This window comes from Balaenoptera ricei, chromosome 1, assembly GCF_028023285.1.
Source record: "Balaenoptera ricei isolate mBalRic1 chromosome 1, mBalRic1.hap2, whole genome shotgun sequence".
Classification (NCBI taxonomy): Eukaryota; Metazoa; Chordata; class Mammalia; order Artiodactyla; family Balaenopteridae; genus Balaenoptera; species Balaenoptera ricei.
This window is the reverse complement of record NC_082639.1, coordinates 7,896,927-7,911,849: the sequence shown is the minus strand read 5'-3', so window position 1 is coordinate 7,911,849 and position 14,923 is coordinate 7,896,927. Positions and strand designations below refer to the sequence as shown.

The following is a 14,923-nucleotide window of genomic DNA, read 5'->3' as shown; positions in this document are numbered from 1 at the left end:
TGCACTGGTTGTACCTTTATTATTTTTACCTCGTTCACTAATAGTTCCGTGATGCAAGGTTACCATACACAGTTAGATAATGTCTGCATTGCACATCTAAGGCTATACAGCAAAAGAACCAGAATTAGTACAAATACAAGAACTATATTTACATTCTGTATACTCAGGCTCCGAACATCAGATAATATTTACATAATAAAACATGAAAATGAGAATCTGAAATTAATAATGTACATTGTTGCTAAATGTGCTCAACTCCTTCCCTGGGGAGAGATCAGTTTGCAAAGTCTTGGTTCAAAAAGGCCACTTATGCTTCATGGGTTTTGTGCATGAGGATGGTGACAAGGGACTTGAAGTCTCACCGGACAAGTACATCAGAGCCACAAAGTCTAAGACGACTCATGAGAAGGCTGATGGATTCCTCAGGTGAACTGATGCCAGAATACGCAGCATGAAAAAAATTAACTTGAAGACATGAAAACAACACGTGACGGCCAGGGTTTGGCAAGAGACCAACCTCAACTCGGACATTCCGTCTGAGCACAAGCCGTTTTGGCTGAGTTTTTAATGTGAAATTTGTATCACCTCTACCTTCTTCCTTTAAATGACTAGAGGCTTCCCTAAGATTCTATGGGGCTTGAACACAGGTTTCATAAATGGCCTTTTGAACAACAGCAGCAGATCATCTCTCAGCTGATATCTCCATGTACTAATAAGGAAGCACAAATCAATACATTCCCGCTACACAGTCACGCTCTGACCACAGCGGACAGCTGCAGTGCACATGAGCTCGAGTCCTAGTGAAAATACATTCAGCAAACCTTCTGAGGGCAGCAGCAAAATCAGTCTCTTTCTTTTTAAAGAGCAGGTTAACAATCACATTTTAAAAAGGGAACCAAAAGGTAGAATGAAGGACCCAAGTCAAACAAGAAACGAACAAGCCCTGATACTGTCCAGGAGAACCCTAGTGGAACCCAGACGAGGGAATGCCAAGTACCAGCAGGTGCTACACGCTAGGTCATCCTTGCTTTTCCAGTTCAATGTGCAATTAATTACAGCTGTATAAATATACAAATACCTTACAAAATTAAATATCCCTGTAAATCAGACAACAAGCAGCAGACAACAAAGTCTTTGCTTTGATATATGTGCCAGGAGAAGTCACTTTACTTTAGGTACCAAAAGATCTTCCACAATGGCATAACTGATTCCTTCATCTTACAAGAGCTGAAAAATCTCATCCAAAATATGAGTAGTCGTAGTTGGGGAAAATCATTTCCCTCGACTTCCCTCACGTTATCAGAACGTATTGGAATCCAAGTGCTCACCCAGCTGCCAAAAGCAGCCCTTCCCTGCGCTCGTGGCTGCGTGCGTGGGCTGGCTGACCCCGCAGGGCCCAGCCTGAGAGCTGACTGACCCCCAGGCAGGCGCAGAGACAAGGAGGGTGTGAGCACTGGTCTGGTGGAAGCTGTGAGGCCATATTTTGCTTTGGCAGGAGAAAGGAGGATGGGGGAAGGAGGGGAGGAGATGGTTACTTTAGCACTCATTTCTCCTAAATTTGTATAAGAGTGTTCTTTCTTGCTTTATTATTATTATTATTTGCTTGTTTAAAGGTGTGCTTTAAGAAAAAAAAAAAAAGGAAACAAACAAACAAACCCTTAAAAGGTGGTTTCCTTAAAGGTTTGAGTTCTTTCAACTTTCCTGACACTATGGCTTCCGTGAAAGCCTCATAAATAACTCCTGCCATAAATTCTCTCTCAGAGCTTCGAAGTGGGGACGGACCTGCCTGGAAAGGGAACACTAATCCTGAAACTGCTCCAACTCCAATCTGAAAACAGACCCCTAGAGAAAGGGGCACCAGTGGGGGCTGTGTGTACCGGGAGCTGCAGCCAAGGCCCCCGCTGCCTCACAAGGCCTTCTCACCTCGGCCTCTTCTAGTATCTGACATTCCAAAACAAAGACTTTCCAAGCCAGTTTTGTTTAAGTTAGAATAAAAAACAAGAGTCACCTCACTGTATCACTTGATTCTATCTCCCTCGGCTTCCCCTGGTCTCCTTTTGCCACAGACATGGATCCTCCTATCAGACTTTGTAACGGCAGCAGCATCCAGGATTTAAATCGAAAAGTAACCTTCAAATCTCATCTTCGTTTCCCTGAAATCAGATTTAATTTCAGCCCAGGAAGCTGTCTCTAAGCACGGGCAGACCCTGGATTTGAGCGGACACTGGAAGGGCACATTGTGTCCATTAGACAAGAAACCTCTAACTACTTTAAAGTCTGAAGCACCACTTAGAAAACAAGTAACATTAGAGTTAGTGACCTACGTTTTAAGGAGAGGAAGAAAGTTAAAAAATCTACCATAGAATTTTTCTTGATCATTTTTCAGGTAAGGTCATAGCCTTTGATTTCTAGTCTTTCTTTTGTTAAGCTCTCCGTGACTCCCGTTTCCTCCTCTTTGCAAAGCAATTACGATGAATGAAGCCAGGAGATGAGCCCCTCCAGGAAGGCAGAGGCAAGGGTCTGGGTGCTGGCGAGCCTGCCCAGCACCCAATCTGCTGCGCGCACGGGCCCCTCCCCTTTGCTACCCGAGAGTCAGCACCCTCGAGGCGGAGGACCCCCGGTCTCCACAAAGTGGGAGCAAGCAGATACTTTCCTGAACACCTGAAGGATGGATGGTCAAACAGAGGTGTGAGCGAGGGCAGTAAAGGATGGTACAGAACAGCCCCAAGTCAACTGGCAAAGCAACTGAAGTAACTGCAGGCCTTCTCTCCCATGTCATTCCTGTGACACTTACTGCAGCTGAAAGAGAAAGAGCATCTTCCGCGATGGCCTCTGGAAGCAGGCGATCCTGTTCTGTCACAGAAGGAGGCCACCGGCAGTGAGCTCCTCCTTTCTCCTCTGGCAGTATTTCCACGCACGATGGAGATAACCAAGGAGGAGACAAATGACCAGGCCTGGGGCCAGGGTTCAGGTGGACCCTCTTCTCTGCCCCCAGGTGTCCTTTTGCTCTTAGCAGTGGCAGGAAGTCCGTTATAATTCTGGGGTCCAGAAAGCAAAGCCTGCCATGTTCACTTATCTATGAGCATAGGGAAACAAGCATCATTGAAAGTGTTTTCAATTTGACAAGGATCATTGTAAATGACCACTGGATTCAGAGGGAGACATCCAAGTATACTTAAGAGCTAGATTTCTTTGATCAAAGGGAGCTACAACAATCACAAGGTCACTACCCGGCATTATCATAATCATAATGATGACAAACACCATCAAGTTCATCACCAGATAGTGAAACACTCCCTCCTTGTGGGATATTTGTATATGACATCATGGCACTAATTCCAAACTGTACCACTGTCATTACTAACTCCAAGAACAGAAACTGAGACTCTGAGAGAAGAGGCTCCCTCCCAGTGGAGACAAACAGCTCACAGGAGCCCTGCTGTGAGGAACTACAAGCATCCTACTGACCCCCACTGTCACGGGCCAAGTCCCACGGTCCTTTGAAATCCATCAGCAATAGCCTTGGCTCTTTCCTTCTTATAAGGTCAACAGCAGCCACTGTCCCAAACCTGCTGAAAAGTCTCTTCCACTAAATGAAAATTACATAACTATGTTCTAAATAAGCCCCAATTTCAGAGAATATACATGTCCCATTTCTAAGCTCACTACAACCTTTTCCCTCAATGGAAAATGTAGGTATTAGTCATGGCAAAAAGAGACAGAAGGGGAAAAGGTAAGTTTTTTCCTCTCAGGTTCTAAAAAAGACCAGATGTCTCTTCCTTTAGTCTCTAAGCCACCCAAGAAAAATTAAAATTATATCACAATGAAAAGAAAAAAGTATTATGTTGTCTTGAACAACAGACAGAGATATCCGAAGACAGCAGTACAGACATCAGAGGTGGTCATATGGGGACCTATCACACAAAAGGAAGCCAAAATACATCAAAAAATAATTGGGAGATTCACTGGATCCCCTCTGGGTTTTTGTTTTTTTGTTCGTTTTTTCCCCCCCTTTTGTTAGGCCACATGCTTCTAACAAGATTCTCAGCACAGGAAAAAAGAAAAGAGTACAGAGCAATGGGGATGGGGACCAGGAGCGATAGAAAAAGTGCTGGACAAGGAGGGACGAGCACTTAAGCCACAGGATCACACACAAGAATAACCATCAAGAATCACAAAGAGGAATGAGAGGTAACACTTTCTTTATCTCTCGGAAGGCGAGTGAGGGCGCTCGGCAGTCACCTAGAACTTCGGTTGGCTCGGGCATCTGCGGGAGAGTTTTGACCTGTGGGCAACAAAGGGATCAGAGGATCAGACAGACGGCAGGACTGGAAAACTGGATCCGGGGCTCTTGCCCTCGCAGGTCTTCCTCCTCTGGGCTCCCCTCCTTGCACGTCCTCCCATCCTGCACTGCAGGCCCAGGTCTCTAAGCCCCTGAACAAACAGGCTGGCCAGTGGTCCTCCTCACCCTGGGGACCCTGGGACACAAGCCCCTCACAGGATCTGAGGCTGGATCATACGGCTGAATATTGGGAGACCGTTAAGGTTCTCACAATCTTCCCTTTACTCGGTCCCACAGACCCCAGCTGTAGACCCCTTAAGAATAAAAGGTCAAAGCAGGAGATTAACTGGGTACAAATGTGACCAGAGTCTCCTTAGCCATTCGGGACACCAGATGCCACCTTATGAGAAGCTGAGGCCTCATCGCCACCTTACAACCACACTTACACTCCTGTCCTTCCTCTGTTTTAAACTTGTTTGCAACAAGACTTCCTTTTCTGTTTATGTTGACGTCCCTGGAACCAAAGACCAAGGAGAGGAAGCAAACACAGGAACAACTTCTTACCGTATTGTGCCAGCAAGGAGTGGGTTAAAGGCATATAACCAGTCGTTCATGTCTTTGTCATTGAGAGCCTGCAAAAGGACCCCACGGTGCTTTGTGCATACAGCAAAGGTGTTCGGTGTCTGAAAGAGACACAGGAAGATGAGAAAAGTTACTATGGATGCTGAACAATGGGGACCACCAGCCATATTCAGAGGGCACACGGCCCTTCACACTGAAGGTTCAGAGACACCAAATACGAAAGAGAGATTCCACACCACACGACGGAGTTCAGAACTCAACAGGGAAGGCTGTGCGTGGCAATGAAAAGCAAGAGAGGGCAGGACTGACCTTCACCATGGCCTGCTGGTCCTCGCTGTATTCCACCTGCGCTGTGGACAAGTTAATGATGCCACGCTCCACCGGGTCTTTGTCACTGTTATAGATGAAGACATAGGGGCGACGGACCACGACAAAATGTTTAGCCCAGTTGCTGGAAAGTGGCTCCTTGAAATGCAGATATCCTTTCTTAGAGACCACTGAGCTGAAAAGGACAGTACAAGAGAGGTTAGTTTCTCACAAAAATAAAGTGATCATGAGCTGAGGGCCATCAAAACAGACCCAGGCCAAGTCCCTAGGCTGAACGAAACAGGCAAATGATCTACTTGGTCTAGAATCTTATCTGCCGAAGAAATGCAGCATAAGAGCACAAAGCACCACCACCACATGCTGTGCTGGGTGGCGGTGATACACCTGGAGCGGAAACCCAGCCCAGCACTCTTTCACCCCGATTCCATTTGCATTAGACTGTAATGCAGACCTCATGTAGAAGAGCTGAAAGTAAATTCCTGCTAATTTGTCTTTTAATACCTGGCATCACTGTTCAATATAGTACTCACCCCGGTCTAATTTCTTCAATATCTGGAACAAGATTGAGAAATTCATTTTTTCCTGCTCGGGCCAAATAGGGCGTTTCCAGAGCTGGGACAATCTGAAACTGTTCAAATTCCGGGCAGGGACTAGAGGCCCGGGAATTGGCTTCTGGGGTCCTTGAAAAGAGAGAGGTTAGGAAGAAAGGGGTAACAGGTGCTTCAGTAAGGTCAGTACACAACCATCTCACCAGGAGGAACAATGCCTCTCCCCGAACACCAGGGACCTTGCAAACATCAGTTCCAGAGAGCTTGGCTAAGAAGACAAAGCTGGCATCCGAAACGTAACCCCAAATTCACCTGGTGTCCTCCTTCGGCAGTTACAAAGGAAACTCATCACTGATGACCACCAAGTCACTCGGTCTCTCTTCCTATCCTGAAGCCCTCTGAACAGAAGGGTACTGAATACGAACTCCATTCCTTTATATGTTTCTATTTAGTCTCAAGGCCACACCTAGGGCACCACCTAGGGCAGTGGTTCTCAAAGTGAGGTCCCTCATCAGCAGCATCAACTCCACCTGAAAACTTGTTAGAAATTCAAATTCTCAGGCTCCAACTCAGACCTACAGAATTAGAAACTCTGAATGGGGTTCAGCCATCTGGGCTTTAACAAGCCTCCCAGGTGACGCTGATGCCACTCAAGTCTGAGGACCACTGCCCGAGGGACTGGCAGAGCGAGCAAGCAAACAAATGGGAAGAACCTGGGCTCCTAAGTGACTGTCTGGAGCAGAGCTGCCCCACCGACCAGGTCCAGCTCAGAACTGATGCGTGAGAAGTAATCCCCATGCTCTGTACCGTTATCTTTGCAGAGCAGTTTAGTCTAATTAATTGTATTTCACCAATTCCAAAAAGCCCATTTTTCTGAAACTTTACCATTTCTCGAATTGGGCTGCATCTTGTAATTGATGGCATGTCACATTTTAGTTGGCACTGCTTTTTCTTTTAGTGGCATATAAAAATAATGTCTTAGAGTTGATGGCATCCCAGATTCAATTAAATTACCTGGTTGTGTTATTTTCTCCAGCCCACTGCCTCAGTGTTGATACAGGAAGACAGACAGCTGGCTGATAACCAGGTGGGCTGTGACAGGTGAGCATAATGAACGGAGATGGGGCAAAGGAGACTGATGGCGCATTACACAGCAGTGATTCTAATGATGAATTCATGGAATCATTCATGGACTTCATCTCTATTCTTCTTACCTATATGTTTTATTGTGTCATTAAAATATTTTTTCCAAAGTAATTTCAAAATATTTTTCCCAGGATGGGGCTTCCTGTGCCTGATCTGACTGGGGAGACAATCAGGGGTGTGAATACAAGAACAAATCACGCAAAAGGGGATGAAGAAGAGGAGTCAGTGACTTGATGCAGAAAGTTAGTAAAAAGTATGAGGTTAAGAGATGTCAGCAGCATCTTCCAGTCACTGTGACATCCAGAAAAGGCTCCCACATGTTTCCCAAGGCTGCCTAGGGGGACGGTGCTGCCCTCGGTTGCGAACCACTGAGCCAGCGGAAGGTTGGCATTTCCCTTGGTTCTTACATTAGCTTTTGTCAGTGAAATCTGGGTACTTACTTCTGATCCAAAGAGTTGCTCCTAGCGTCTATCAGAGAGGGGCAGGTGGAGGAGGGAGTGAGGGTAGCACTGCTAAAACTGGACACAGAGGGATCCCGTCCGACTGGAGAGATATCAGACAACTGGAAGAAAACAGAACACAGCAAGTGAGATTCAGATGAACAAAACCACCTCTGCAGTAAGAAGCTTTGACAGCCAGTGACCTCATGTTCATAAATCCTCTTCTGTTTCAGGTCATTCAAGAAAACAATTCTTACGAATATTTTATGGCCTAAGTGTCAGAATAGGAATCAAGACATTTATAAAAGAGGCAAGGCTAGCTTTTTATATTTATAAAATATGTTTATATTTTATATTGCTACAGCCTCCTGCATTAACTAAATGACCCTATCTATGTGTGCTGAGAACTAAGAACAACAGGCACTGTTCTAAGAATATGGCAGAGGCCCTGCCTTCCTGGAGCTTACACTCTAAGTGGAGAAGGCAGATAATAAACCAATCAACAAACACTTTAAGAAGTGTCAGGCAGGGATCAGTGCTACAGCAAAAAGTAAAGCAGAGAAGCAGGTTAAAAGGTTTCAGAGAGCTGCTGGCTTTACATAGGGCAGTTAAGGAAATCTGCTCCAAGGAGGCCACATCTGAGCAGAAAAATGAAATAAAGAAGCGAATCATGGGACTATCTGGAAGGTTATACTGGGCCAATGCACAGCCACTGTACACAACCTCAAGGCGGAAAGCTTGGAGTGTCTAGGGAATAGCAAAAAAGGTGAAGATGGCCAGAACAGAGTGAATGATGCAGAAATTCTTTAAAGTGTTCACCTCACTCTTTGTCGAAGGCAACAAAATTTCATGCCACCGAGAACCTCAGGACTTCTTGTGCCTTGACATATAATAATATATCACCCCCTGCAGAATACTCTTTTCCAAGGGATTCAGGGAAAAGCCCACATGTTTCCCATCTCATAATTACTCTAAGAGACACAGAAGAATACTTTTATCTTCAGAAGTCAGTGTTCTGACTGAAAAATTAAATAAACAAAGAGCAGATATGTCATACAGCCTCACATATAATGCTATGCCCATCTCAAGCCACCTAAAAGCAGCAAAACCTGAGGACAGGAAATGAGAGCTGCTCACCTTGCAGTCACTGATGCTGCCGTGCACCTGGCTGAATTCTCGGTTGAAAGTGTGGGTGAGAAGCTGCAGGCACTAGGGAAGAGAGAAGGAAGAGTAAGTTTCAATGGTTAAACAAAGCCCGGGATTAAAGCAGGAAGGGAAAATAACATGCCTAAGACTCACAGTGGAGCTCAGGTGCTGCTCAGATAGCTCTAGAAATTAACTGAGTACGTAGCAAGAGAAGCCTGGTACATGCCTAACAAAGACGATAAAATGAGTGGATAAAAAGCCATTCTCATGAATTACCGTAAACACCATAGTTTAAAGTGCTTAAGAATGCAACAGCATCCCTTTCATTCTCCATTTGCCCTGGTACTAAAAGGCATGGAGGTTTCTGGATGGACATATGTTCCCAAATCAACTAGATGACCATTCGATTATTGAAACGAACACAAAATCCCTCTTATTTCTATATTCCATTGTCAGCCAGTTGCGCAGACCCACATGCCTGGTGGTCATCCTCAACAACCCCTCTGCCCTCTCCTGCTGTTATCCAGGCAACAAGGAATGTGGATTCTACCTTCCAAATGTCTCTCCCATGATTCCTCTTCATCCCACACACCCCCGCCATAGCTAAAAACTTCACCGTTTCTCATCTGGATTACTGAAATAAAGAATTCTTTCTGCCTCTAGCCTGTCTCTTCACCACAAATCCATCCTCTTTACTGCTGCCAGAGAAATCTTTCTAAAACAAATACCTGTTTGAAACATTTCCAAGTCACTCCCGGAATATTCTGGACGCTTTAGTCCAGCACATAGACTCTTCGTGATCTGGCCCTGCCCTATCTCTCCAGCTCCATCTCCTGTCCCTCTCCTGCACGGATTCCCTCACACTGATCATGCAGGACGCCGCTGGCTCTCTCCTGCACATCCTTCCAAGGTCAGTCCACGAGTGCCCTCCTGGGCAGGCCTCTCCTCCGGCTCCCCCAGCATTCTCGACCACACCTCTATTATAAGCTTGTCACCCCCTCGCCTGTCAACTTATTCAGGGTAGAAGTTAAGTCTCATTTATTTCTATATTCACAGTGTGAGCACAGGCCTTGAAACAGAGGCCCTCAAAGAAAGATGAAAATGCAAGTGGAAAACCAGAAACACCAGCTCACAGAGCCTCACGGGGGAAAATGCTCAGCAGAGGCAGGGAGCCACACCTTGGTAGCCAGCTCTTTCTCTCGATCCACCAGGCTTTCAATGTCTGTGGAGTCGTAGCCACTGCTCTCACTGGGTGTGATGGCACTTTCAAAGGTGGTGGTTGAGATCTGAGAGGAGATGCTGGTGGAGGTGCTGAGGGTCCCACTGCTGAGGCTGGGGGACAACGAGTCGCTCAGGGATGTGGGGATGCTGTCACCAAGTCTCTCACGGAGCAGCAGGAAGTGGCGGGTTTTCTCCACCTGAGAAGATCAACACTACCGCCTCAGCAAACACAAAGCTCATCAAGATCTTAATAAGCAAAATATTATGCCTCCACCGTGATCGAAAACTGCAAAGCCAGGATCACAGACAGGAGGCGAGTGTAAGACTGATGATGCTACGGGAGTCTTGCCCGAGAGTTCACCTGCGCACCCCGTGCCCCGGGGTACCTCGTGCAGGAGCTCCAGCTTCTCCAAGTCCCACTGGTGCTCAAGGATGAGGCTGTCTCCACGAGGCCGCCAGCCTGCTAAGTTCTCTTCTCCCCGCACATACGCCACTGATGTGTCCAAGATTTTCCTTCTCCTCCTCTGCATGCCTGAGATAAGAGGAAACAACTCTTTTTTCCAGAAAAAAATCCAATTCCTATTTTAGCTCAAAATGAATTAATAATTCACAATATATGGCACACTGAGACAGTTTATAGTCTCAAGATACATGGGATTTTGATTATTAATAAAAATTTATCCCTTTTGCCCCAAAGCAACTCTCTAAACTTCTTTTAAAAACTGAGTTTTATATTCTTTAATAATTATGAAGCTGGTAATGCCTCTTGAGAAAATGCTAGTTATTATGTTAAGTGAAAATACAGAGATTAAATAGTCTGTACGTTATTGTTCTAAATATATAAAAACACACTCATATAGGAAAAAAGTGGGAAAAATGTGAGCTACCTCACATTTGGTAGCTCAGTTAAGATGGTAGATGACAGACTGGTTTAGCCTCCATTATTTCCCATTAATTTTTTAAAATATTATGCTGGTTTCACATACAAGAGACATGAATTTATGTTAATTAAAAAATTTCTGAAGGAACTATCTAGACACTATAATTAGCTGCTATTGGGACTTGGATTCATACTCAAAGTCTTCTTTTTTTATCTCAATCTTACCTGTGGGCCTTGGCCTCTTTTCCACATATGTTCTCTAAACCGACTCAAATTTACATTAAATGTTTTTAAAAACCCTGACTTGTGTCCACGTTCCAGTTTACAAACATGGAAACGTAGAGTGCTGTTGAAGGCCACCAAGCTGGAGGAACAACAGCAGTTCAGAGACATTAAAAAGGACACAGAACAAGTTCAACTTAATAATTTGTCTTTCTAGAGCATAGGAAATTCAAATTCTAGGCTGACAGCACCTGTAAAGTTATACTGTCAAGTTACCTTTGGGGTTAAGGTGGAGAGGGAAATGGTTCTGAAGTTTTCCAAGCCAAATTCACTCTAATACACTTGAATTTGTTATAGTGTTCCACAGCCCAGCAACATTTTTTCCCATACAGCTTTTATGACTGTATTGCATGTCATAAACCAAACAGTGCTACAACTCAGAAAAAGGCAACTCCTACCACCACCACCAAAGTGGCTTGTAAAATATAACTGGCTTCTCAATAATGTATATCTATCCTACAGGGGTGGGGTAGATTTTTGATATACTGTACTCCAGTCAAATGCAAAGGTAACTATCACTTTCCTGATGCATAGAGCTTACCTGGACTACCGGTGTCTGCCATCTTGCATAAACTGAGTTCATAAATTCCAGTGACTCGATTGCTATTTGAATTAAAACAAATAAACAACTGCTTAATTTCATATAGAACAAAACCAGGAAAATCTCAATTCTCTCTGCTTAAAACACTGTCTCCTCCGCTGGGACTGCAATCCACCCTCAAATATAATTACAGACATTTCTTATCAGTCACTGTTGTCTTCCTGTTCTGAACTTAAGAATAAAACTGAATGATAAACTAGAAGATTTATAATACAAATGTGAAGATTAAAATTTTGCCTTTTCTTACCACAAGAAAGAAAAGATGAGGGGGGAAAAGTCTGACTAGAATGAAATGATAAACATCAGTTTCTGGGGGGTGTGGTTAAGAAGGGGACTGAAGCTTCTACTGTATTAGTAATATTTAATTTTTAAGCCGGGTAGTGATGCACAGGTAGTCACTGTGTTATTCTTCATGTATATTCATATATCTTAAACATGAATAAATCTTAAAAAGAAAAAAATCCCAATGGTATGGTAAGCTGTTAGAAATAAAAATAATGACATTTAAAAAGAACATTTAGTCCCTACAAAATTGTTTGAGAAGTGTTCACAATGGAACATTCCTTCCTTCCCTCATTAACTCATCTATCAATATTTTATTAAATGCCAACATTCAAGTCACTGCACTCCAGGTATCAGTTACCAAAACGGTTTATAGGTTGTGAACTAACCCTGAAACCAGCAGCTAGAAGACTGCTGATTCTGTACAGGGTACACCAACTGGAAGCTAAACTTGTCTCAAAAACTTACGAGTCTGGTGACTTTGAATAGCCGCTGCCAAAGAGGCTGCGCAGTGAGCGTGGCGGCGAGATCTTGGCATCCCGGGAATAGAAGACCATGCACACATCCTTGGTGATGACAGCTGGCTGGATACAATGATCCAGCTGAAAGCAAACAGGAGTGGGCTCCGATTAAACACAGACAGAGCAGCTGTGACCACAGCCTGGGCACTACCGTATCTGGAAAGCTGCTCCCAGATGTGGGGGGTGGAGGATTTCAGCTCTACCGATGATTTCAACAGCAAATCAGAAGATAATACGTGCAAGGTCAGGTGGTGTTGCCTCCAGATGCGTTTATTTTTTTCAAAGTTTTTTTTCTGTAATAACGGCTAATATTTATTACTTGTTATATGCCAAGCACTGTCTGTTCTAAATCCTTTTCTGTGACCTCTCAACAACTTTCTGAGATAAATGCTATTATTATTACCCCTGTTTAAAAGACAAGGAAATTGAGGCACAGAGAGATGAAGTCACTTGTCCAAGGACATGAGGGCAGTAAGTGGCAACACAGGGACTTGAACTCAGATGGGCTAGCTCCAGGGTCTGCGCTGTTAACCACTACTAGGCTCTGCCCACAACTACGAGGACAAGAGGCGGTATTCTTAAAATCATACATTCTCTGAAGAATGGGAATTGGGCTGTTAAAGCTGAAGCTGTAATAAAAGTTATGCGACGTTTTGATTAACTAGAGACTAGGAACAGAATTTAATATAACCAGAACAGTTAGCAAAGTATAATAAAATAAATAACTTAAGGGTGTGCAGGGGGAAAGGAAGACAAAATCAGTCAAATCTTTCCTCCCCGTTTCCTATTGTAACTTTCCCACTGTTCAGGGCTGGCTGTTCACGGCAACTCAAGTTGTGGGTCTTCTCACCTCCAGGTAGGCCGACAAGGTCATGTAGATCTTTTCCCCATAGGGTGTCACTCGGTTCAGAAGGAGGGAGTTATGGAGGGAGCTATCCCACACGGCCTCGAAACGATAGAAGGTCCTAAGGTCAAAAAGGCAAGAGGGAGTCATCCAGAAGAAGCTGACGTCACCTCAGTCCAGGCACTGCCATTGTCAGTAATGCTGCAGAATCCCACACCGACCAGCATTTCCAACTTATCGAAGTCTAACGACAGAGCAGAACCTGCGCCTCCGAGGAGGAAAAGGCAGGCCCCCCTGCTCTTGCCCCCCACCCGTCGTCAAGGAACACTTAAGCTATGCTTTTTGTTGTTTGTTTTTTGACAAGCCTGCTTCTCCTCTGCCTATAAACATAAAAATAGTGAGATCAATCAAAGGGATTAAGATGAAAAGGAGAAATGAGTATCAACAGAAACTAAAACAGGAAAGAAAGATTAAGTAAGCTCCTCAGTCAGTGATGAGGGCCGGAAGCAAAGATTCAGTCACTTGGAAGCTGCAGTCTTTGTATCTCGATCCCATTCTGCTGAGCCTCAGAAATGTCACAAACACATCTGGGAGGGTTCATGAAAGAAAGAGTATAGAGAGACTTGTTTTAAATAGAAGAATAAGCGGTTATTCTTAGCTGACATTTCAGTAAAAGAGAATGATTTTTTACACCAGAGCTAGCCAACTACTATTTATCAGTTTTCCAAAAAATCCACAGAATCTTACATTCAAATAACAACTAGAAGCTTGATTATTTAATAAACACCCATAAACTGGTTTTTAAAGTTGTTTTAATATCTTTCTTTCCTCTTACTAGTAAAACACCATAGACCCTACTTGGCATTAAACCTTCCAGCTCAGCAAGTCTCACCTGAAGCACCGTCCTGAGTTCAACAGCAGTGTCACAGATCAACTCCCAACTCGATTCCCCATGTCCCTCCCTCAAACCCCCGTTAGGACTGTTGGGGAAGATACTTCGTCCACCCCTTCAGAGTGGGCTTCCCATCACCACTAACTCTCTGCACGTGTAATACACCCCACTCAATTCAACTAGAGTTCTGCACACCTTCTCCCCTGCCCAGTACGTTCCTCCTCACTCCTTCCCAAATGGTAACCTCACTGCAGCTGTCTTTTCTAGGTGTCCCATGACAAATAGCTGGCATACCTTCTCTTTAAACACATCTCCATGCTTCTTTCTCCAGAAATAAACAGAGAAAACAATACTTAAATGAACTCCATAACCACACCTCATCCTCTGAGTGCCAGTGTTTGAAGCCTGATTATTTCATCTTGTAGCTACTTCTAGATCTAAGTCTTCTTGAAGTACAGTTGACCCTTGAACAACAGGGGTTAGGGGGCTGACCCTCCATGCAGTTAAAAATCTGTGTATAACTTACAGTCGGCCCTCGGTACCCGAGGTTCTGCCTCCACCAATTCGGCCAACTGCGGACCACGTAGTATTGTGGTACTTACTATTGAAAAAAATCCACACGCAAGCGGACCCGCGCAGTTCAAACCCATGTTGTCCAAGGGCCTTCGGCTGTACATGATACCCTCTCAAACATCTAGCTTTTGAGGCAGTGTGTATGGGTCAAGAAAATTCTCTACAAAGACACCAAAGGAATATAGAGACAACTAACAGGACAAAGATGGACAAAGCAACCAAGAGACCCAAAGAGCAACCACAGCAAAGGACGACAGAAGCCCTTCCCCAGCTCCTGGGCTCACTGGGCTCAGCAGAGAACCCTTTATGCATCCACAAAGCTCTGTTTCCATCAAATCTAAATTGTAATTTGGTTT

General features: G+C 44.5%; 1 protein-coding gene across 14 annotated transcripts in view; it reads right to left on the bottom strand.

Moving 5' to 3' along the window:
- The window catches only part of KIF1B (kinesin family member 1B), a 327,303-nt gene continuing 312,380 nt past the window's right edge, over nucleotides 1–14,923 (bottom strand). For all 14 annotated transcript variants that reach the window (XM_059912563.1, XM_059912572.1, XM_059912466.1 and 11 more), the window contains 11 exons: nucleotides 13,109–13,223; nucleotides 12,206–12,339; nucleotides 11,396–11,457; nucleotides 10,079–10,224; nucleotides 9,650–9,889; nucleotides 8,463–8,534; nucleotides 7,326–7,447; nucleotides 5,722–5,871; nucleotides 5,174–5,366; nucleotides 4,847–4,965; nucleotides 1–4,285 (listed from right to left, as the gene is read on the bottom strand). In XM_059912563.1, coding sequence (XP_059768546.1) covers nucleotides 4,243–4,285; nucleotides 4,847–4,965; nucleotides 5,174–5,366; nucleotides 5,722–5,871; nucleotides 7,326–7,447; nucleotides 8,463–8,534; nucleotides 9,650–9,889; nucleotides 10,079–10,224; nucleotides 11,396–11,457; nucleotides 12,206–12,339; nucleotides 13,109–13,223 — 1,396 coding nt within the window. In that variant the 3' untranslated portion in view covers nucleotides 1–4,242. The remainder of the gene's footprint in view (nucleotides 4,286–4,846; nucleotides 4,966–5,173; nucleotides 5,367–5,721; nucleotides 5,872–7,325; nucleotides 7,448–8,462; nucleotides 8,535–9,649; nucleotides 9,890–10,078; nucleotides 10,225–11,395; nucleotides 11,458–12,205; nucleotides 12,340–13,108; nucleotides 13,224–14,923) is intronic.